Source organism: Elephantulus edwardii, unplaced genomic scaffold (genome assembly GCF_000299155.1).
Source record: "Elephantulus edwardii isolate Elephantulus edwardi_28Jun2011 unplaced genomic scaffold, EleEdw1.0 scaffold00130, whole genome shotgun sequence".
In the NCBI taxonomy this organism is placed as follows: domain Eukaryota; kingdom Metazoa; phylum Chordata; class Mammalia; order Macroscelidea; family Macroscelididae; genus Elephantulus; species Elephantulus edwardii.
This window is the reverse complement of record NW_006399880.1, coordinates 2,829,533-2,854,314: the sequence shown is the minus strand read 5'-3', so window position 1 is coordinate 2,854,314 and position 24,782 is coordinate 2,829,533. Positions and strand designations below refer to the sequence as shown.

At 47.6% G+C, this 24,782-nt stretch overlaps 1 protein-coding gene across 2 annotated transcripts in view; it reads left to right on the top strand.

Moving 5' to 3' along the window:
- Positions 1 to 3,893: 3,893 nt before the first annotated feature.
- The window catches only part of NDST1 (N-deacetylase/N-sulfotransferase (heparan glucosaminyl) 1), a 39,348-nt gene continuing 18,459 nt past the window's right edge, over positions 3,894 to 24,782 (top strand). The window contains exons 1-2 of one of the 2 annotated variants that reach the window (XM_006893690.1): positions 3,894 to 3,929; positions 18,359 to 19,249. In XM_006893690.1, the coding sequence (XP_006893752.1) occupies positions 18,737 to 19,249 (513 nt within the window). In that variant the 5' untranslated portion in view covers positions 3,894 to 3,929; positions 18,359 to 18,736. Of the gene's footprint in view, positions 3,930 to 18,356; positions 19,250 to 24,782 lie in introns of those variants that run through there. The other variant, XM_006893691.1, reaches the window with a different exon arrangement.

Sequence of the window (24,782 nt, the reverse complement as noted above, 5' to 3'; positions counted from 1 at the left end):
GTTAAGGATAACTTCCCTTCATCATTTAGCTGATGCAGGTTAATTTCATCTCGGAATATGTGGAATGACTCAGAGATATTTAGCTCTTCTAAAATAAACCTGGTCTCAGTGAAATAGTTGAATTCAGTTCTTGGAATGTTCAGCACAGGTAAACACAGAACCCCCGGCGGGCTGATCTTCTCTAGAAAGTAAGCTTAGGTGAAGGTAGAAATGAGAGAATCCAAATCACACGACTTACATCTAATCACCACGTGGACTTTTCCCAAGCGTTTGCTTCTATTCTTTCAGAATATCAACTGGAGAGTTAGAGCCTGGCCTTAAATCCATACATAATCAATACAGTCATCCTCGTTAGTAGTGATGGAAATTCATATTAGGCAAATATGAAAATGGTGTGTATACTCCTTCATACGTTCCATGTACGAAGGGAATCCTGTGTCTGATTCAAACCATAATATTTCCATGGGCCAGTTTGGACTTGGCGCGTTGCAAAAATTCTTCCATGCCGCTGAGAGGGGTTGGAGGCAGAAATACCCGAAGGGTCACAGGAAAAAGGACCCGTGGGCGCAGAGAAGCGCTCCCTCCTGCTGCTCAGAGGCAGCTCCCCGGCTGAAATTACTGTGTTTTTAAAAAAGGCCCATCCATACTAGTTGAGCTGAAAAGTCTAGGGCATGAAGGAAAAGGTGAAGCCCTAGACAGGAAAGTTGACTTCAAATTCAGTCTCAAACACTGACTCACTGTGCTCTTCTGGGGAGTCACTTGTTCTCATTTGAGAAAGAGGGAAGAATCCCTGCTCTGCTCTGCCCTCATAAAGTTGCCATATGACACAGATGTCTGTGAAAAAGCTTTGCCTCTGTAATGCCTTAAAAATGGTCAAGTGGTTGCTGTGGTGTGCTAATAGCAATGAGGACATTGTAACCACAGCGATGGACAACTGGCTTGGCCAGAGGCCGGGTAATCTGCGGAATGCTCGGACACCCACATGGACTTCCCCACCCCTGCCAGCCTGCTCTCTGCCATCCAGGAGCCAGCCTTCAACTCTAGCTTCAGCATGACGTACTTGAAAATAGAAAACGTGGGAGGTGAAAAGATCCGGCAGCATCTTCCAGACCCCAGTGGGTTTGGGGTTATCCATTCTGATGCAATGGAATGTGGGCTTTAAAAGCCAGACAGACGCTGGTTTGAACTTCCGCTTTCATACTTTTCAGCTGAGCACTGGTGCCAGTTACTTAACTTCTGTGAACCTCAGTTTCCATATTTGTGAAAAGAGGCCCCAGTGAGGTAGAGTCAAAGCTTTTGGCAAAGGGCTTCATGGTTCTGTGGGAGCATTGTGCTGTGTGCTTCAGCCTGGATCATAGTGATTTATGGACTTATCATTGTAGAGAGTTGGCTCATTTTGCCCATATCTGAGATTGGGTTGGAAAGGATTCCCTACTGAATCCCCTAGCTTATCGTTGGGAGAGCACTTTTAGAGTCAGCGGCCCTTGGCTGTTCCTGTTTTCTGGAAGAATAAAGCAAGACTCTGAGAGGAGCAGCAGCTTTCTGAGGTGACTGGCTACTGCAGGGTCAGGCTAGGATGAGGCAAACAAGGCACCAAGGTCATAATATTTAGGGAAGTGCTTGTTCCCAGGTGCCAGCCACAAGCCTGAAGGTGCCCCTCCATAAATTGTATGCCCTTTCTTGTCTCCTCTTTACCTGACCTGGTTTAGAGGTCCCTATCTAGGATGACAACTCCAGTCTTCAGATACTGTGTAACATTTTTCCAGCTGCACAGGTACTGTGGCACCTGAGAGGCACTTTCTAGGCTCTCTCTGAGGCCATTTTGGATCCCTTTAAAAGGAAGCTTGTGTTAAGTAGATCACTTACTGCTTTTTTGCTCTGTGACACTGTAACTGATTGTGCTCTAGAGCAAGTGAGGGCCTCCTGCCACCTCTTCCACCTCCTGCGCCCACCCCCTGTCCAGCTGTGCCTCCATGTAAGTTATGTTGAGCCCTTCATGCCTAAGGTGTATTGACAGTAGTAGGCTTCTGTCCTGGTGACAAGCTCCAGTGAGTCTGGTGGGGTGAGGGTGTTTTCATGTGAGTCCTTATGAGGCCTTGTTCTCAGCATGACCCGTGTTGTGCCCACTAGGCTTCTGAGAGATTAGGGGGCTTCTGTGGATCCAGCTACCTCAAAGCTTTTCCCTTCTTTCTCCCTCCAGCTTACATGGGCCCTGCCGCTCAGGTCACCAGACCTGGAGGCTTTTCAGCTCCCTCCCTTCCCCCTCAGCTTTTGTATCTTCCGAGCTCTGTGGTGGAGTCCATCTGGGCCAGGCTTCTGTCACCTCTTTTGGTCGGCTGGCTCAGCCTCAGGTGACTTCTTAAGAGTGGCCTAGGCTGTTAATCCCTGACAGGGGTTTCTAGTATTTAATTGATGACTGGTGGGATCCTGGGCCACCCCCAGAGTGTACTTGAGGGACCCTGGAAAGTTTACCCTGTCTCTGTCTAAGCCACACACAGACAACAGCCTTCTTTGTAAATACTGCTGCTTGTGGGGCCCAAGACCCTGCCAATAGCAAGTTACCTGTGTTCTTACCTGAGGCTTCTAAGACGGCACACACCTTCTCAGCAGACACTTTTTAAGAGTTTGCTGCTGACCCCATGAATTGGTTTCAACTCTTGGTGAGCACAAATGTGTCAGAGTAGAACTGTGTTCCTTGTACCTTTATTTTTAAAGTATTATGTTGAGAATATACAGAGCAAAACATGCAGCATTCAGCTGTTCCTCCAAGTGCAGTTCAGTGACATTGTTTACATTTTTCGAGTTGGGCAACTGTTCTCACCTTTTCAGAGTTACATAAACTCTGCCTAAGGTTCCTGTCAAATCTTTTCAGTTGCTGTTGTTTGTTTGATCCCATATAGGTAGTTCTTAAAAGAGTACAACACTCAAGGCAGACATTTCCTTTTACTAATTAAGCTCGATTGTTGTTTGGTTTTAAGAAGACTTCAGGGAGTAATAGAATAGTCACTAAGCATATTGTCTCAGGCTCCTCTTTGTGGTCTCAATCCTCCAACCTTTTTGCGGTGATCAAGGACTCCATACCAAGTGAGTCCTGCACTTTCTCAGTTACTGTGTGATGGTCGTAAAATTGCTCCTCTTCTATGGGCCTTGGCTCACAGGCCTCTTTGGAGTCCTGATTTCAACACGCTGGCACAGATTGCAGTACCTTTCACACCTGTCAGTCACCTAACTTCCCAGAAGGAGGTGGGGCAATGCAGAGGTCTGGCAGCTGAGCTGGAATTGGGGTGGAGCCAAATTCAACCTCGCAGTCTAGGCCAACAGCTGGTTCTGATAAAAGCTTTCAGTCCTTCACAGGACAGGTAGGAAAACTGAGACCTGGAGTTAGGGGAGCACCTTGCTTAATGTTATCCAGGGACATGGGGAGCTCAGAAGAGCCTGGATCAGAACCTGGTTATCCTTGTTCCTAGCAAGGGTTTCTTTCACTCCTACTCACTACCTTTCTCAAAAAGTACAGCAAAGCCCGTCAGCTTGAGGATCAGCCACATCCTTTCTCCTTTTCCAAAGGAAGTATTTCCAGGCAGGGACCCGGCCTGCAGAGGGATTTTTAGGGTGGGGACAGCATCCAAGGAGGACAGCCCTTTTGTAAAGTTAGGGAGGTATAGGAGCTGGTGGCTCCTGGTGAGAGAGATGGTAAGAATGGGGACTACAGGCCTGAGGGAATGTGGTTGGTGACTTTGGGTACCCTCCTTCGCTTCCCTTCCTCCCTGTTTCCCTCCCTCCTGGGGAGGGGACGGGGCCAACACTAATGCCATTTGTCCTGGCTCTGGGATTAGGCGCAGCCGAGCTAAGTGAGGAGCGTGGAGCCACCGAGAGGAAACGAACAGAGGCTGGAGTGAAGAGAAGCTGAGCCGCTGCTGCCTGGAGCTCTGGTGGGTCTTGTCATTCTCTCCTGTCTTCCCTAGTTGGACCTGGCTTCTCTGTGCCCTCTTAACTCTACCCCTAGTCCCCTTCCTTACGTCCAGGCTTCCTCTGTCTGTCTGAATGTCTGTGTGCATAGGGTGTATATGTGCAAGGCTTGAAGCAGGACTGGCCCGAGCCTGGTGCTGGGTCTACGTTCAGGATGAGAAGCAGATTCCTCAGGTGTCTGAGCCCTGGAACCACTCCAGGAAGAGGACCCACGGCTGATCCTGGCATGTCTCTAGTGGAGAACAGAATGGGGAGGGGGGAGGGAGAGATGAAGAATGAGATGGGAAGGCTAGGCAAGTCCTCAGATCTACCTGCAACCAAGAAGTCTGAGTTAAAGATTTACCTGTGTGCTGTGGGGGAAGCTGAATGAACACTTAGATGTTATGTTCATGGTTTAGGTCCTGTGTACAAAAGGGGCCCTTAGTGCTGTTTAGTTTTTAACTAGACTTCTGTCAGGAGAAGGTTATAATCTTTCAGAATTTATATTAAACATTGCCTGTGTCTGGGGAGAGAATTCACAATTGCCTTCATAGATTCTCAAAGGATTTTGTAGTCCTTAGTAGGTCACAAGCTTCTCTCAGTGTGTAAACCTTCCCTTATTTTATTATAATAATGGTCTTATACCAAAGCTGTCTTTTTGTGACTGGCTTGTGTCACTCAGCCTAATTTATTCTAGATTCATCCATGTGAAATATTTCATGAATTACTGACTCTATTTAGTAATGCCTACCACTCCATTATGTGAATGTACGATCATTTCTTTAGCCATGAAGAAATCTCTATTCATGGACAGTTGGGTTGTTTCCTATTCTTTGCTACAATAAACACAGGTGTGCATATGCATATGTTAGTTTGCGCCACCACTCTTATTTCTTTGGTTATGTTTCTAGTAGTGGAATTGCTGGATCAAATAATATTTCTATTTTCCAATTTTCGGAGGAAGTGCCATACTGCTTTCCATAGTGGTTGCATCATTTTGCATTCTCAACAGCAGTGCATGAGAGTTCCAGTCCCTCTACATTCTTCCAGAACATTTGTTTTTTGTGGTCTTATTGAAATTTGCTTTTGTTGCCAGGGTGAGATACCATCTCATTGTAATTTTTATTTGCATCTCTCTAATAGTCTTGAGCATTTTAGAAGGTCACAAACTTCCCTAATGGTCTTGAGCATTTCAGAAGGTCACAAACTTCCCATCTAGCACAGACTCCTCATTGTCATATGAGGACACCACAACTCACAGAAGGGAAGTGACTTGCCAAGAGGTACATGGAGAGTGAGTGGAAATTCTGAGAGCAGCTCTGAGCTTTTGCTCCATCTTCCTGCCTCCCATCAGTATCCTTGGCTCTGTACCTCATAGGCTGGGAAGTCCTCCTAACTCAGGAAATGCTGCTGTCTTTTCCCAAGTGCTCAGACGCTGGGAAAGAGCGGAGTGCTGATGTGGATTCCAGGTTCACATGGATATTGGCTCCCGCATCGGTGGACAGCAGCCCCTCAACATGCCTGCTCCTCTGAATCTCATAAGGGTGTCTGGGTTGAGGAGTGGCCTGCAAGGGTTCAGAGGCTGTAATGACTAGTATTTCCCTATTCCTCTGCAAGTGAAAAGTTTATTAATGTTTCTACCTCATGTTGAAGATTGTACAGGATAAGACAGGGTTCAGATCGGTTGTTCATAGAGTTGCTATGGGTTGTACTCAACTTGACAGCACATAACTTCATTGGGAATAAGTAACAAAATTACTTCAGATATTTATTTGGTATAAGCGTAGCACACAGAACATCCCTGAAGCATTTCGGATACCACTCTCCTTGCATTGTCCCTGAAACTGAACTCTCCTGCTTCTGCCCCAGTCTTGCCTCTGTCCCCTCTTTCTTAGGGTGAGACATCCTTCTCAGATGTGGAAGTAGCCCACTTTCTTTATTTTTTTTTTAATGGTGCCATTTTTAAATACATCTTTATTTGAGACATTGCATTTTCCACTTACAATACAGTGATAATAAAGTACAATGCTAATTCCTTTCCCTCTGCACATTCCATATCCATGTATTGAGAATGCCCAGAAATTTAGTCTAGAAGTTTAAATTTTGAAACTGCAATGTGCTACAAATTTGGGTCCTTCAAAATTAACTGTGGAACAATCAATGCTAACGTATTCAGATTGGTTTAGTCAACCTCTTTAATGGTGGGTCCAGAAGAGGCACCACCAGATGGAGGAACTCTACCTCTCTTACATGGTACCTAACCTGATTAGGATAGAAGAACCTCTTGGGGGTAGCGGACAAGGGGACAAACCCTCTGACTGGGGTCCGGTCCTGTCCCGCACTTTGGCAGGCAGGATTTTGGAGATGAATGTTGCTAGAGAAGCTGGATGATCCTGTATTCTTCAGCCTTGGGCAGTCTAGGGGCTGGTTACTTGCAAGAAGCCTCTCTCCAGTGTGTTCTGGGCTGAAGAACTGGCTCAGGACTGCAGTGGAATCCTGGGCAGAGAAATGGTAGGGGTGTGAGCAGATGCTGCAAGATGAGCTGGTTTGGGGTGATCCTAGCTCACCTCTGCACAGCTTTGTGGCCCTGAGTTATTTACTAACCCTCTCTGAATGTCAGTGTTCTTTGTAAAGTGCCTACAGCAGTGAAACCACCACTCAGGATTGACATGAAGACTGAAAGTCATAAATAGGGAAAGCTCTTTGCAAAGCCCTGGTGAGTAAGAGCTTGGTGAGTGTTGGCTGTTGGTATCGGTTAATAAAGTTTAGAGTATTTATAAGAAAATGTTGTTTTGTCTCTTTCAAGAACCTATGATCCTAAGCCTCAGATAAATAGGCTGATTTCACTCTGTCATAGGCAGATCTGGAGGATAAGCAGAGATGGAGCCTTGTTTGTGGATGCTGTGTAGGTAGATGAATAAGCCTGCCCTGGGATGGGCCTTCCAGTACTTAGTCTGCATCGGTGCTTCGATGGGGCTGGAGTGCAGCTTGTCCAGACCCAGGCTGTGCTCCACGTTGCCCCCTCTGTCCCATGCTGCCTCATTTGTTTGCCCAGTAAACCCTTCAGAGCTGGTACAAAGGTAAACTCTCAATGTAGACTCCTGGAATGAGAAAGAAATTCCCAACAAGTGGAGTCTGAGTTCCTGAGATTTCCCCTGCCTGGGCACCCAGAACTTATTCTCGAGTTAAGAACTGAGGCGTGAACCAGCACTTTACTCTTCGTGTCCTTTTTTTGGTTGATGGATGATTTATGGGTCTGCTTCCGAGAAGGATCATTAGGAGCTGCTTGTGATGGTAAAATACATAAAATGGAGAGGCAGATCCAAAATGAAGCTCATTTAAAGGGTACCAAAAAATGGGATGTGTGAGGCGCCTGTCCTGAGTTAGCTGTTGTAGGTCAACCCAGAAGGGCCAGTGAAACTCTGGAGGAAGCTCCTAATCTCCAGGGTCAGGGCACACTGTGCCAGGAACCCAATCAGCCACTCCTTAGTTCGAGAAGCCAGTCACTCACTGGGCTTCCATAAACTTAGGGGGGCAGTAATAGATCACAGAGCTGTGTAAGAATTAAGTGATAATGAAGTACTGGCATAAAATGGGTAATAAGTGAAAATTCAAATTATGACTGCATTTAGCTTGGAGAGTCCTCATAACAGACTCAGAAAAGTGGAAGGTTCTGGGGAAGGACACACGCTCTTGAGTATCTACCATGGGTGCCAATCCAGGTTGTGAAATTAGCCTGGAAGGAGGAGAAGTGTTTGCTTTGAAGTTGTTGTGTGGCACTGTCCATTGAGAACCAACTCTTAGCTGACCCTCTGGGAGTTTTCAGAGGCAGTTAATTGCATGCAACGAGATTGCCCATCTATTTTCCTGTGGAGCAGCTGATGGACTCAAACCGCATGTGTCTTTGGATTGGCAGTGCACCTCCTTACCACTGAGCTGTTGCTGCTGTTGTTGATTGCCTTCAAGTCAAATAGGACTCATAGCGACCCTATAAACAAAAGACCTGATGAAGCCTTTCTCTAACTATCGTCATTACTCAAAGTTCATAGAGTTTCCAGAGGCATATTGTTTAGGAAGTGGAAGCCACTCCTGCTTCCAAGCTTGTCTTAAACTGGGAGCTCCACCAAACACTGTCCCCCATGGGTAACCATTATGGCATTTGAGACTCCAGTGGCATAAGGCTCAGCATCAGAGCAACTAGCTCTCCCTAGAATTGGGAGACCAGCATTGTAGTTGCTGGAACAGGGCATTCAGTGGTGTATGCAGAGCCAGAGTACTCATCCAGCTATTAAAAGCCCTCACACGAATGGGAGTTCGATCCCATATTGAGGCTGGCATTGGAGGAGGATGAGTAGTTTGTTGTTGTGTACCTTCAAGTTGGAACCCCTTATAGCTGACACTTAGCGGTTTTTCAGAGGCAGTTAAAATCACCTGGGAGGATATTACCTATCTTTCTTCCATGGAGCAACTGGTGGGTTTGAACTTCATGCCTTTGGGTTGGCAGTGCACCTTTTTACCACAAAGCCACCAGGGCTCTCTTGAATTTAGATAGGTAAAAAATGAGGGGAGGGTGTGTGAACCATGATGTGGGGGACAAGGCTAGCCAGGCCAGTATGACCCCAGTAAATCTTTTTTTTCTCTCTAAGCTTCGGTCTCCATCTGCTCACTCACCAACAAGTCAGCCTTCAGATAGTCTGCTGGGGGTGACAGCGCTGGGTTCTGGGGTGGCAGGCGGCAGTTTGGCTCCTGGCCAAGCAGCACTGTGGAGGTCTGGCCTGGATAGGGGATGAGACAAACAGTGAATTCCAAAAGAGGAGGGATTTGCTTCTGGTCTCAGCCTCCCAGGGGTCTAATTCCGCTGGGAAGGCTCACACAGCTGGGAAGCAAATGTGGAAGATTTTTGTTGCTGCACTTTGTGGTGGGTGGGGCAGGCTATGGCAGCCTGACTGGTGGAGCTGGGTGGCTGTGGGGAGTGGTTGGGTGGTGGGTGGTGGCGTGACTGTCCTGGGGTGTGACAGACTGGGAGGGACTAGGTCAGCTGTGGGGCGTGGTCCTGGTGTGGATGTGGAGTTAACAGTGCCTGGGCCTGTAGCTGCCACTTCCTCCTACCCCAGCTTCTGCCCAAGCACAATACCTATTCCCGTACCTGACCCCCTGCCTTAACTCCCGAGATTCGTGATATGACTTGGATGTCTGCAATGACACCATGTTTGTCTATGCTTTTGTTTGAGTATGCTTAGGGGTGGGAGACAGTGGGTCTTCAGGGGTCATTGACATTGTCAGGAATGACAGGCAGGGATTTAAATATGGGCTGGGTGGGCATGGGAACCAGGGAGACCTTCCCTCCTCATTCATCCTGCACAGTATCTTCCCAGAAAGTGGGAGTACAAACCTCCCAGTTTCTCAGAGGACAAAAAGGCCTTTAAGAATCATATTGAGAAGGCCTTGGTCACTACTTTTTTTGTGCCTAGCACCATGCCTGGCACGTACTTAAAAATAAAACAAAAAAACTGGCAAGCATTACCATCCAGTTGGAACCAGTTTGTAGCTAACTGACCCTCCAGTGTGGTTTTCAGAGGCTGTGACTGGCATGGAATCAGATTTCCCATCTTTCTCCAAAAAAGCTGCTGGCAAATTCAAACTGCCTTTGGGTTAGCAGTGCAATTCCTTACCACTCAGCCACCAGAACTCCCCGGGCACCTACTCAGTATTTATCTGCTCAATAAATGCAAGATGAGGGAATGAATCACACTAACTTATTCCTGGCTCCAGCGTGATTGTACACCTGTGACTCCTTTCTGGAACTTACTCTCTTGCTCTTCCCCTCTGGCTTCTCCCTTATCTCCTTTCCTCTCTCTTTCTGTTGATACTGTTGATTTGGCATGTGACTGGATTAGTTCCTTCCCCAGCCTTAGCTTCTACATGTTAAGTGTGTAATGATTCTGTTCCAGTTATTGACCTGAGTGTGTCAACTTAGCAGCCTTAACAGATAAATAATGTGAATTTAATTTTACTGTTGGGGAAACTGACTCTTGGGGAGAGTTTGAGAGACATATTTAAAGGTCACAAAATAGTAGATAATAGAGGTAAGATTCAAACCCAAGCAGACTGATTATACTCTGAGCTCTTGATGCTTTGCTAGTGGCCACTGCACTGCCCCCCTGTAAGGTTAGAGTGTGTCTGAGTAGTAGAAAACAGGGCATAGGCATACAAGGCCTTTAGCATCTTTCTGAAAGGGCCAGAGGGAGTAAGAATAGCACAGCCCCTTCACTACCCCAGAGCCAAAAGCAGATAAAGAGAGAGCAAGAGCTTTGTTTATTTGTTGTCGACTCACAGTTACAGTACCGAAATGGAGTTTATGAGGACAATAAGTGGGGGAGGCAGAGACTGTCTTACAGTACCAGTCCAGGCCCAACAGTTCCAAGGCACAATTCCTCAGTTGGTTTAGGCTCTGGTTTCATTTCAGCAGTCAAATCCAAATCATCCAGCAAGGTTTGCCTCATTATAAGTCAGCTTCTCCTTAATTATCTGGCAAGAACAGCAAAATCCTTATCTCTGGCAGTTATGGTTCCTCTGCCTTACACCTGTCAATTTCTCCATGGCAGTACCACAGTGTCTTCACCACCAGGCCCTCACTATCACCAAGATTTTGCTCCAGTCTCCCTCAAGTCTTTTTGCCCTGTGTGGGAAGCTCTCTTTTTCTTATCATAGTCCCACAGCTGTTGGTGATTTGCAAGACCTTGAAGATTTGTAAGACCATGAGTCTGCAGTTAAGGTAGCTAGAGACCAGAGGGGGCTAACTGTAATGGCGAAAAAAGCCAACTTTTAGGCTAACACCACAGAGTGAAATGAAACAATACCTATGTCTTGGCTAGGGAGGCTCTGGCTCATAGTAGAAACTCAGTATGTGAGGTGGGGCTTTTGAAGCATGTGTTAAGTCTCTCCACTTGTCCACAGGGAGCTCTAGGTCTCACTGTCAGAGCCCACCTATCCATCAGGGCGAAATTGAGCCCGTCTCCTGGCCTCAATCCCAGGATAGCTTGCTCTCTAAGATGGCCTGTCTTGTATCTTTGCCCTTCCCCTTCTGTCTCTCCTAGGGAGGGCTGGGGAGAACCAGGACATTTTTCAAGTGTAGGGGGTGTGTGTAGAGTGACTTTTAACTTGAGAGCAATGACCATGGTTACTGTGGTATTTCCCAAAAGTGCTGAGTTGCCATGGCATTTCCATGGCAACCAGAGCATCTCATTCATTATCCTCAGCACCTTGGCAGGGAAAGCTGCTGGGGCGAGGGCGTGGAGCGCACAGTGGGAGCCTGACTGAGGGCTGAAGCCTCAGTGGCTGAGATGCCCCCATCCCCCCTACTCCTCCACCAATCCTAGCAAAGGCTCCCCTGTAGTCTTTGGAGTGCTCTTGTCATTGGGTCTAGGTTCAGTTTTCAGCTTTGCCACTGATTTTGGGCAAGTAGCTTAACCTCTTTGAATTTTACTTTTATCAACCATCTGTGTGGATGACAGGATTAGTTGTTATGATTAAGTGAGATGTATATAAAAGTGCTTAACCATGTCTGTGGCAAACATTCAGTGTATGATAACAGTAATAACATGACAGTAGTTCTTATGATGATGGTATTTACGTTTATTGTAGAAATCCCTGGGTGTCATGGAGGGATGAAACAGCAGAATTGAAGTCAAGAAGGAAACAGGTTTAGCTATTTCTTACGTGACTTTGACAAGGCATTTCACCTTCAGGCCTTAGTCTCCTGTTTGTAACTTGGTAATAATATCAATTAGTCATTCTATCTCAAGTATTCAATAAGTACTTGATCCTTGTCATCAAAAGGCACCCCGGCCTGCCTGGAAGGGATAAGAAAGGAAGCTGGTAGTCATTGACTCCTATGTGCCAGGCACCATGTCAGGATGCTATAGTCTGTCCCTTGGATTTTCAGACTTGGATACAGACATGTTCACTCAAATAGAGAGAGAGGGAACGAGTGTGTGTGTGTGTGTGTGTGTGTGTGTATACGTACACGTACGTTCGTACATAACACATTTGATGCACTAGGCGCTGGACAGGAAGTTCTGTGAGGAAATAAGATTGGATATTGGAATGTGGAGAGATGCGGCTATGAGCTGGAGAGTAAGTGACTCATTTGAGACGGGCAGCTGCAGGAGTCTCCTCTGATTTTGGCCAATGAGGATGGATACCCAGTACTATCTGAACATTGCCATTTTAAAGAGGGCTTAGAAGTTCTGACTTTTCTAGGTAATGTCCTGATTTTAAAATGTTGATAACTAACCTCAAGTTAAAAAAAAATAAAAAGGCTATACAAGCCAAAGAACACACATCTGCATTCCGTTTTGGCCAAAGGGTCCTCATTTTCAGCCACCCACTATGGAGTTGCATGAGTGAGGAGCCTGAAGAATGGGAGGGATATGGGATAGGAGAGGTGGGGGTTAGCTAGAGATGATTTCAGAGAGGTGGAGACATTAAAACTGGGGTCTTGATGGATGAGTAAGTGTCTCTAGGGGTAGGGGGAGGCATTCCAGACAATGGGAACTTCATTAGCAAAAGCCTGAGGCAGGACACAGATTGGGTGGGACTGGCTGGTGGTGAGGCTGGAGTTAGGAAAATGGCTGGTGTTTTGGAGAGGTCCCAGCAGGCCCAAGGGTGCGGAAGCTTGAGTGGTCAAGGGCAGTGGAGTCATGGTGTCTCCAGGTGGGATTAGAAACCCACCAATTCTCTGCCCAGAGCCAGACCCATGAGGCTCAAGTATACAGGCAGGAATGGTGGTCTGGTTGCAGTTCTGGGGCACCCTGCCAGCAAGCTGGGTGGTCAGCACTTTGTTTACAAAGCAGCCACTCTTCCCCCTTGTGTTCTTGAGGGTACTGCCCTCCTCTGGGGACAGAGAGGACTTGGCCTACCTCCTTTTTCTCTTTACCCTCTCTCAGGCCTGAGGTATTTGTGCTGCTATTGTTAAGAATTAATTTTATTTTGTTAAGAGTATACAGAGCAAAAATCTACCAATTCAAGTTTCATCATGTACAGTGCAGTGGCACTGATTACATTCTTCAAGTTGTACACCATTTTTATCCTCCTTTTCTGAGCTGTTCTGCCCTTATTTACTAAACTCACTGCCTTCCAGCCCATCTATTCAGTTAGCCCCACATAGATAGATATTAAAAGAACACAATGCTCTAAGCAGACATTCTTTACATTATTTAGTTAAACTAAATGCTATTTGGTTTTAAGAAGACTTTATCACTCACTGCCATCTAGTTGAGACTGACTTAGTAACCCTCCATCTGGTTTGTACAACTGTAAATTTTCACAGGTGCTATCCCTCCACCCTTCCAAGCATGATGTCTTTCTTCAAGGACTGGTCTTTGTGGCAACATCTACAGAGCTTCTAGAGAGCTAGAAGTAGCTGGCGGATCCAAACCATTGACCTTTCAGTTAGTGTTGTAACATGCTCTGTGAGAGAAATGAATTCAGAAGTACTTGGCAAGCTAAATTGTGAATACAATTAGATTGTTGAATCGGAGAGCTGGATAGGGATGCTATAAAGAGAATTGATACCTTTGAGCTTTGGTGCTGGAGAAGAGGATTGCATATACCATGGACTGCTAGGAGAACAAACAAGTTCGTCCTGGAGAGGGTGAAGCCAGGCTGCTCCTTGGAGGCAAGGATGCTGAAGCTATCTTACATACTTTGGACATGTTGCAAGGAGGTACCAGTCCGTGGAGAGGGACATCATGTTTGGGAGGGTGGAGGGACAGCGCAGGAGAGAAAGACCCTCGATGAGATGGATTGATTCCGTCACTGGGGTAATGGGGATAGCTGTGTCAGAGACAATAAGGTTGGCAAGAGATAGAGCAGGGTTTAGGGCTGTTATACATAGGGTCGCTATAAGTTGCAAGTGACTCGACGGCACATAACAACAACGACATGTTAAATAAGCAGCAACATTCCGTTGCATGCTGGAATCCGTGTGTGGCTAAATGGTTTAGTACTCAGCTGCTATCCAAAAGGTTAGAGGTTCAAATTCACCTAAAAGTACCATGGGGAAAAATGCCTGGTGATCTACTTGTGAAAAATTAGCCACTGAGAAACTTGTGGAGCACAGTTCTGCTCTGACGCACATAAGGCCGCCATTTGTCAGAATCAACTTGATGGCAGCTGATTATTGTTAAGTGCTGTTGAGTTGTCTGCACCTTATAACCACTTTATGTACAGCAGCTCTGAAGCCTGCCCTATCCTAAGCCAGTCTCATTGACTCTGACACAGCTACCCCTGTTGTCCCAGTTACTGTGTCAGTCCATGTCTTCTGGGTTCTTCCTCCTCTGTGCTGTCCCTCTACCCTTGTGAGCATGATGTCCTTCTCCAAGGACTGGTTCCTCCTGGCCATGTGCCCAGAGTATGTGAAATGAAGCTTCAAAATCCTAGCCTCCAAGGAGAAACTTGGTTTCACTCTCTCCAGGCTAGGCCTATCTGTTTTCTTGGCAGTCCATGGTAAGTTCAAAAGTCTTCTTGAACTCAACTTCTTGAACACAACTCAAGGCATCAATTCTTCTTCTGTCATCCTTAGTCATTGTCCAGCTTACTGATGCATAGCAAGTAATTAAGAAGACCATGGCCTGGGTTAGGCACATCTTAGCATCTAGACTGACAGCATTGTTTCTCAGTACTCTGGAGAGGTCACTGAAGCAGATTTTCCCTGTGCAGTTTGTCTTTTGGTTTCCTGACTGCTGGTGCCAAGAGTGTTGATTGTGGAACCAAGCAAGCGGAAATTAACAACTCAATCTCTTCTCCATCTATCAGGGTGCTGCCAATTGGCCCAGTGGTGAGAATCTTTGCTTTCTTGATGTTGAGCTTCAATCCATACTGAAGACTACAGTCCTTGACCTTCTGCAGCAAGTGCTTTTAGGTCTTCCTTAGTTTTAGCAAGCAGGATTGTGTCACCTGCATATTGTAGGTTGTTGATGAGTCTTCCTCTAATCCTGATGCCACACTCCTCCTCCTAAAAGTCCAGCTTCCCGAATGATCTGTTCTCCTTATAGACTGAAAAGGTATGGAAACAAGACGCATCCCTAACACACTCCTTTCCTGATTTTGAACCATGCAGTATTCTCTTATTGTTTTCTGAAGACTGCTTCCTGGTCTGAGCAGAGGTTTTGCATGAACACAATCAAGTGTTCTGGGATTCCTATTCTTCTCAAGGTTAACCACAATTTGTTGAAATCCACACAGTCAAAAGCAGGTGACATTAACTAAGTTCCCTCTGTGTGCTCTGTATGGTTCCATATCAGCTCATTTAATTTTCACAGCTATGCAAAGTATATAACATATTCCTCTTTTACTGATCAGGGAGTTAGGCCATGGAGAAGTTAAATTACTTGCCCAAGATTATGCAACTGCTAAGTGGTAGAGCTTGGATTTAAACCAAGGTTCAAGCTGCAGTATGCATGGTAACCACTGGGCTTTAGGTCTGTGGGTATGCTTGATGAGCATGTGGGGCAGGGCCTGGACTCCTTGAAGTTGTTACTGCATTTCCCAGCATATGTGCATATTTTCTTGAAAAACACTGCCAGATTCCCACAGAGGTCCATGACCCCCAGATGCCTGAGTCTCTGCTGGCTGGCTGCTTCATTAACACGCCAAAAGGCTGTTAATGTTAGAAAGACCTCAGTGCTCAGGCCTGCAGGGGATGTGGCTGACCACTACTTTCCTGGGCTCATCTCCTCTTCTGTAGAGTTGGATAGCTGGGATGGGCCAGTCTCAGTGGCATCCGTGGTAGGCAGGGCACCTTGGGACTCCCTGCTTCCCCACCCACAGTGCTCCTGCCCCAGCCCCAAACCAATGTGGCTGTAGGTCAGAGGGTTGCCCTTATTGGTGGATTCCCTCTTAGGGCTGTTGAACCAGCTTTCCTGGCTCCAGGCAGTTCCCACCAAGCTCTGTGCTCTGCCTTACTCCAAGCAGTATTAGGTGCTGCTTCCTTATCCTTCCCCTCTTCAAGCTTCACAGTTCCTCCACTCCTACCCAGAGGGTTCACTGACCCCTCAGCCCTTCCATACACCCTTCTTCTTGCTTACTGCTGCCCTTGTCACCATGCATCATCACCCAGCCTGTTTCTTTGGCTCCCTCTGGTTACCAGGATGTTAGCACAGAGTAGGAACTGAATTGTAGAATATCTGAGATAGGTCAGCCCCAGGCAGCACCTGACCTGAGTCCCGAGCCCTTTTTAACAGACAGGAGGCTCAGAGAGGGCATGCCACACAGCATGTTCACACAGAGCTAGGAGAAAGATACATCCCTGCCTCTTACTTCTGAGGACATAAAAATAAGAAAACCTTTGTTTTCTTACTATTACAAAAATTGTGAATGCAGAACATGTGAGGGACATAGATAAAAGAACAGAAAATCACTCAATTCTTGTTAACATTTTTTATTGTTGCATCTGTTTTCAGTATTTTTTTTATAAAAATAAGCTCACGTGCTATTTTATAAACATTTTCTACTTTAACAGTCAGATCTCATCTCATTGCTATAGAGTGGGAGGTGACTCATAGTTGCCCTTCCATTGGATTTTGAAGGCTGTAAATCTAGTGGGAGGAGACTGCTCATCTTTCTTTCTTGGAGCCACTGGTAGAGTGACCCACCAGTGAGGGTTGCCCAACTCTCTGTGGAATACCAGGGCTCCCTACTTTAACAATACAAACGGTAATTATATTTCTGTCTCTGTAAAGGTTCTTTTTTTAGTGTGGTTTAAATGCCTGCCTAGGAACCCATCATTTCTAAAGGCAATCCATTGTTGCTGGACAGTTACTGTTAGGAGCAGCACTGGGATTTGTATTCTTGTGGGAAGTCTTTACCTACCTGTGCTGTCATGTGCTCCTGGAAGCGCTGTTGTTGGGGCACTAGTCCAGTGTACCCACACTGGCCCCCACGTTCAGTCTTGGGCCAGTCAGGATTTCCCAGCTTCTCTTCTGAGTGGCCCTCCCTGGTGCTCCCCCAGCTTTCTGCAGCTGGGGTGGATAGATAGTTGCTACTTGGAGTGTTAGGAAACCTCAGTCCCTCTGACATCAACTCATGTTGAAGGGAGACTAGAGGGTCATGGACGTGGGAAGCTGTTTGGACTGGAAAGATTGGCTTAGTGTATGGGTGCACCGGTCTTCTTAACTCTCTCCATTGAGATGCTCAGAGAGACCTGCCCTCAGGAATCCAGAGTTCTCATCTCTTGGGTGAACAGAGCCCTCCAGTGAGGAGGATGCTTTTGGTTTGATCACCCACTGCACTAGGTTGGTAGGTACATGCATGCCCTAAGGATGAAGGACAGATAATGTTTGCATTGTTGTTGTTGTTGTTATGTGCCGTCGAGTCGCTTGCGACTCATAGCGACCCTATGTACAACAGCCCTAAACTCCGCTCTGTGCTGTGCCAATCGCACTGTCTCTGACACTCCCATCCCAATTATCCCAGTCACTGAATCAATCCACCTCATAGAGGGCCTTCCTCTCCTGCGCTGTCCCTCCACCCTCCCAAGCATGATGTCCCTCTCTAAGGACTGGTCTCTCCTCACAACATGTCCAAAGTATGTTAGATGGAGCCTCAGAATCCTTGCCTCCAAGGAGCCACCCGGTTTAACCCTTTCTAGGACAAATCTGTTTGTTTTCCTAGCAGTCCATGGTACCTTCGATACTCTTCTCCAGCACCACAGCTCAAAGGCATCAATTCTCCTTCTATCCTCCTTTGTCATTCTCCAGAAAGAATCCGTTCACCTTTAAGCACAGCCTTTTACTGCAGGGCTGATTACAGACAGGGTCACTGGTGCCTGACAGATGCCAGGACTTCTGCACAGCCAGAGCACTGATGCTGCACATTACTGGCTTGAAATCCAGTCTCAACTGCTTCTCCTGAGTCTCAGTCTTCCCCCCTATCCATTGGGACTGTTGGACCCATTCAGAGGAACAGCTTCGTGGAAAAGCACTGTGAGCAAATGAAGATGTGGTGTTTGGCTATGATAGAATTCTACCTCTAAGTCACAAGACTTATAAATGTTTATTGGCTCACTCGGTCCTTGTGTATGGATTTTTCTTGCCTTAGTCGTAGATTCTAGTAATAATAATATTAGTGCCATCATTTGTAGACACCATATGCTACGTGCTATTCAAGTTAGTTATTCGTGTTATTGAATTTATTTCCTCAACTCCTTGCTCGTGAGCACTTTTGTTACCTTCATTTCACAGATAGGGAAACCAAGGCTTGGAGACATTAAAGAGCATGTCCCTAGTCATGCCACTAACAGGGTGGGAACAGTCCTTAAACTCATCCTTCTGAGGTCAGGCCCTCCAAGTCCTTGGTCAACCGACCCGAGAGTCTATGCCTGCACCTTCTTACTCTTCTGTTCTCTTTACAGCCTCAGCTCCGTGGGCCCCATCAAGCAAGCGGCATGAGGCACCCCTGGGCCAGTCCATCGTCCTTCAGCCTGCTACCCAGCCCTTCCAGGAGGTCCTGAGGCCCTGGGGCACTTCCACTCTGCACAGGAACACGCGGGGGTTTGCCATGGTGACATAAAGGGGCGCAGAGGAAGGAAGGAGCGCAACCAGCCTGTGGACTGCGCCCCTGGCTGGGGAAGAAGGGCCAGGGGCCCAGTCCTTCACATACCCTGCCCCCTGAGGGCCTTACTTTCCAAGTCTCTGTTAATTTGTTGATTGGTGGACTTTAGTGTCTCCTGTGTGGCCCTGGAGTAGCCAGGGCAGGCCGGGCCTCCGGCATCTGAGGTTGCTGGGCCAGGATGCCCACCCTGGCACGCCTCCGAAGGCTGTGTCGGCACGTGTCCCCGCAGGCTGTGCTTTTCCTGCTGTTCATCTTCTGCCTGTTCAGCGTTTTTGTCTCAGCCTACTACCTGTATGGCTGGAAGCGGGGCCTGGAGCCCTCAGCGGATGCCCCTGAGCCTGACTGTGGAGACCCACCTCCCATGGCCCCCAGTCGCCTGCTGCCTCTCAAGCCTGTGCAGGCAGCCACCCCTTCTCGCACGGATCCGCTGGTGCTGGTGTTTGTGGAGAGCCTCTACTCACAGCTGGGACAGGAGGTGGTGGCCATCCTGGAGTCTAGCCGCTTCAAGTACCGCACAGAGATTGCACCAGGCAAAGGTGATATGCCCACACTCACCGACAAGGGCCGAGGCCGATTTGCCCTCATCATCTATGAGAACATTCTCAAGTATGTCAACTTGGATGCCTGGAATCGGGAGCTACTCGACAAATACTGTGTGGCCTATGGTGTGGGCATCATTGGCTTCTTCAAGGTATGCAGGGAGTGGGGCCTCTCAGCATTTAGAATTTCTTCTCTACAGTTGCTAGTTGGCTGCAAGAGTTTGTTCAACTATAAAGTGAGTGTAATGATGGTGCCAGCCTTACATACTCCATGAGTGAGCATGCCTGAAGTAGTGGAAGAACACAATGCCTGATGCCTTAAAAGAACTTTATAAGTAATAGTTTGTATTAGGGAGCTCTGGTGTCTTAGTGGGAAGGAGATGGGCTTTCACCCCGAAAGTAAGCAGTTCAAAACTGCCATGGGAGAAAGATGGCAGTCTCCTCCCACATGTTTTATAACCTCTGAAAACCCTTTAGGAGTCAGTTATGGATTGCTTCTGGCTTGCTGGCACCTAACAGGAACAACAGCTTCTGATGGGGTGTGTGGCAGGGGTAGTGCCTACTGTGTACAGGGCCAGCACAAAGTCACTGACCTGAAAGAGGTTCTGGAGGTGGCTCAGGGGAGGGGAGAATCAGCACTGCCGAGTGACTCTAAACCTGGCATGGTTTTTGAAAGGAGGGTGTTCCCGTTTTGAAAATAAACAAATCAAGGCTCTGGGAGTTATATTGTAGTGTCTTAGTGGAGGAGTAAATTTGAACCTGGTTGAATTCCCTATTCCATGCCCCTCCTTAGCTGTGGTGGGTTATGGAGTTCATGGGCCTTCCAAGCCCAAACCATTTTGCACTGGGAGAAAGAAAGTCCAGTGTCCAGTGGGAGCTAAGGAGCTTCCCTGAGCTGTGCAGGGGACCAAGAGCAACTGCTGGGTGCTTGCTGAAAAGAGACTCTCTCCTTGGGAGGAGGAGCTTGAGTCAGAGGACACTGGGCTGCCAAGACAAAAGCAAGTGCTAGTTGATACCCAAAGTGTGCTTAGGAAAGCATTTGTTCCTTCCTTCAGTGACTGTTTCTTAAGTGCTTATTGTATTTCAGGTCCTGAGCTAGGCATGGGGATCACATGGTGATCAAGGTGAACAAAGTCCCTACACTGATGGGGCTGACGTTTCAGTGGGATGGACACAGACAGTGAACAGATAAACATGTGGCAGGTGTTGATAAGTAAGCAAAACCAGGGGAAGGGCATGGAGGGCAAAGGGCATGGGTGGCTAGTGTCCACCTGTTACTGCTAGGTGCTGTGAGTCAGTTCTGACCGTGATAACTCCACGTGACAGAGCAGCATTGCCCCATCATTTGCTAGGTCTCATCTCTCACATTGCCAATCTTTTGGTTAGCAGCCAAGCACTAAACTGTTGAGTAATGAGAACCTCTTGATGTCCACGTAGGGGTGTTTATTTGTCCCCAAGCCTTCCTGAGACACCTGTGTTCTTGGACTGTGCTCAGTGCCAAGGAGGTGGTTTCACCCACGGTGACCCATGTGGTGTTTTATGACCTCGCTCAGCAGGATGCTCTGTAACTGAGGGGAGCATCTGCAGGTCAAGAAACCGGAAGTCCTGCAGAGTCCTGCAGCAGACACCAGCAGAAGTGTCTGCCACCTGGCTGACTCATAGAGCACCCCTTTTTACAGCACAGACTTGGGGAAATGCTCATCTGATTTATGCCTTTACAGCAGCATAACGTCAGAATGTCTTCATTGCCTGTTTTCCCTTTTCTGCTGAACTCTGTACCTTTTCCTGCCCCAGACCTGAGAAAGGTTGGCACAGATGACAATGCTGAGTGCTCATTCAGCGTCACACCCTGTCTTCTGTGCATTACTTAACACCCATAGCATCCTCCAAGGCAGTTGGGTGATCCTGACTGAAGAGAGAAGGAAGTAGAGACAGAGGTTAAGAAACGTGCACCCAGTCACATGTCCTGAGTACAAATCCAGGATTTGAACCCAGACAGCCTTCATCGCTATTCAGTGAGTCCTGGAGTCTTAAACACACTTGTCTCAGTATATATCACCTCAGAAGTCATATCCAGCATAAGGATTTCTGTCATCTCTCGGGTCCAAGCAGCAGGTTAGGCTCTTAGACACAGTTGATGGGACAGAGACACAATCTAGCCCCAGTTGCTTGCCTATAGAAGGGGAACTAAGAGCCTCAACTCACACAGTGCTGTTGAGACAGCTCCCTCTCCCAGTGACCCTGTTGAATTTCCGAGGCTGTCAGTTCTGATTAGAGGAGATTGCTCAACTTTGTACCTTGGAGCTGGTGGTGGATTTGAACTTCCAGAGATACATAGCCTTTGAATTAGCAGTGCCACTCACCGTAGACTGGGCCATGAGAGCTCTCTTGAGCCTGGCAATTCCAGGTCATTGTGCTTTTTCTGTCTTCACATAAACACAGCTGCTTGGTTAGTGCGCCTGTGGTTTTCTGCTCAGATGGGCGCCCCCTGGTGACCATACAGAATTATCTGGGGTGTTTTTTTTCTGCAGAACTTGCCAAACCGGGAGGTTCACCATGGGATTCTGGTGACTCTCATTTTCCAGTTTTCCTTGGCAGCTGCATAACCAGCGTAGTTAGAGAACACAGTCCTGAAAGTCCAGACCCTGGTTCAAATGCTTCTGCGCCTCATAAGTAGTGTGACCTTGCACATGGCGCTCAGCCCTATGTGTGGAGTGGGCCACGTTATGCATGAAACTGTGGATGGGAGGCACCAAGCACAGTGCATGACCCCGGGACTACTCAATAATGGCAGCATGTTTTGTCGTCTTCACAGTTAGTAAGTGCAGCAGCTGGCACACTTTGCCTTGTGATTCTAACCAGTAGCTACCCCTGCAGGATCCTTAAGGATGGGAGGAAGTTTTACTCATATGTAGCCCCAGTTCTAGGCAGAGAGCCTGGCGCAGAATCAAATGGTAATGGTTGTTGATTGAATTGGGTAGGACATTGACATAGTGTCCCCAGAGTGACTCTTCAGTACTGACAAACTGGAGAGTTATTCAGTCTGGTGGGATGAGACCAGCCCCTGACAATGCACATGGTTTATTGGGGGCTATTGTTCAAGAGGTTAATGGTTCAAACTCACCCAACAGTGCTGCAGAAACAAGGCCTGGCAGTCTGCTTCCATATAGATTATGGTCAAGGAAACCCTATGAAGGAGTTGTACTCTTTAACTCGTAGGATCACCAGGAGTCAAATCAACTTGACTGCAACATGATTGCAGTTCTGCTGTGATCTAACCTCTGCAGGCCCAAAGCTCCCTGTTCATTCCCTCCCCCTGCTGCCTGCTTTCATTGCTGGCTGGGCTGGATGATCAAGCAACTTGGCTCTCCCTTCGTTGATGGCTCCCAGCTGGGCAGTTGGCTGAACTGCCAGCACCTGATGGTCAGCTCAGGGTCAGGGCTTTGAAATGGGATCCCCCAGCGCCCATAGTCCTGGGTGGCCTCCCAGGCCACAGCAGATAAAATGTCACTGGCCCCAGCCAGACACCTTTACTCCCACAACCCAAGCAGCTTTCATTGGCTAGTGCTGATTTTCGAGTGGTAGGCAGTCTAGGGCTAGGGGGTGGCTTCTGAGGATGGAGCTCTGCATTGGACCTCAACACCCTAGGCTGGCTAGGGGCAGGGTGGGAAGTTGGCAGGCCCTTCTGGTGTTTGGAATCAAACCCAGACTCCTAATCATGGTTTACAAGGCCAGGGCCCTGCAGAGCCTTTGTGGGAATTAGCAAAAAACACTTCTGCAAGGAGGAGATTAGTAAAATGCAGCCCCTGGGCAGACACAGCTCTGCATGGAGGCACTAACTCAGCTGAGAGGTCAGCTTTCACTTATCCCTTTAGACGGCCCTTGTGCATGCCCACCTGACCATTCTCTGTGGTGACTGTACTATATAAGACCCTGCCTCCCCCACCAAATATATTTGGTATCCTTTGTCCACTTTTGTTTGCTCCACTTCACTCATTCCCCACAAGGAAGCCAGATGGAGCTTTTAAATATGTAAATGGGAACCGGTCATGCCCCTGTTCAAAACCCTTTGATGGCTTCCTAGTGTAGGTGGGATACAATCTTGATCCTCCACAGGCCTCAGAGTCCTGCAGGCCTGCTCTCAGCTGGTCTTTCTCCCTCATCTTCCCTTTCTATTTAGATTATTCGGCTCTGGACCTAGTGGCTTTCTGTTGCTTCTTGAGCATGAGGAGCCCCGTCCTACCTCAGGGCCTTTGCACTTGTTGTTTTTTGAACTTGGCCTTTTAACCTCTTTCCTGGCTCATAGTTCTTTTTCTTTAAGTCTCACCTTAAAAGCCTCTTCCTCTAGGAAGCCTTCCGGGAAGCAGCAGACTTGTGGCCTTGTTATCTGCACATCTAAACTGTGAACTTTATAGCATGTGCTGTATTTTAATTGTGTGTCTCTTCCTGTGGTTATTTGTTTAGTATCTTTCTTCCCTGCTTGTCTTTAAAGTCCGTGAGGCAAGAGACCATATTTGTTCTTTCATTGCTGTACCCTTGGCATTTTACACAGTGCCTCACACTGAGAACAGTTGTGAAATGAACACATGAATCCTGAATTAAATACATATCATGTGCTAGGTACTTGGGAGCTGTCTGCTGCTTTTTCATTCTTTCATACAAGTTATTGATCAAATGTATGTCTACCCACTGGTTGTCAGAATCCAAAAGGTATAAATGTTGTAGTTGAGTTGGCACAGGATGGTGGGGAGACCCTGAGCAGATGATGCAGCTGTTGGGAGAAGTGCTGCAGCTGAGGCTTAGGAGTGGGTCAAGGGCGGCTGGAGCAGAGGAGGGAAGTATGCATGCTTTATGATTTGAAGGCTAGGCGGAAGTATGCCTGCTAACAAGACAGAAAGGAATTGGCCCATGGTCAAGGATAAACTGACCCATATCCCAAGACAGCTGCCTGGGAGGATAAGAGAGCTTGACATTAGGTTGTATAGGGAGAGCATGAAGGATTAAGGGCAGTGGCCCAGTGGAAGGAAGAAGAGGGGCCTGTGGGCACTGTGTGCTGGCCCCCACGGAGCTGGGCAGCAGAAGGCCCTAGGAGAAGAGGAGAAAGAGATTCAGCGTCGCAGGGAGTGAAAAAATCAGCATGGGGGACTGGGACAGAGGTAGGGTTGTACTCAGTGGTCTTCAGATGTCTCTGGGCATAGTAAGAGCTTATTGGTAATTAAGGATTGTAAGATCTCTTTGATTCTCCCCACCTCCAGCAGATTGCTTTTCTTTGCTCTCTTCTGCACTGGTGACTACATGAAACTTCTGCTGAAGAAAGGATCATGTGACAAAAGTCTGTTTGGATGCCTCGGACAGTGGAGCTCTAGTGGTCAGGTGCAGGGGTTTCTAGGGCCAGACCACCTGGCATCCACTGGTCTGCTTAGGGTCACATCCCTCATCTGTGAAGTGTTGTACCCAGGAGCGTGCCTCCCAGGGCTGGTATGAGGACCGAATGAGTGAATGATAATGCTGCAGGTCCTGTCCTAGTACTTTGCCAGCCTCAGTGCTATGATGCGCTTCCCAACCCCCAAACACACACACACACACCCCCACACACCCCTACACAGAGAGTCTTTTACTTTCCTTGACTGTATTTTACAGCAGAGGAAAATGAGGCACAGGAAGGTTACATAACTTGCCCAGGGC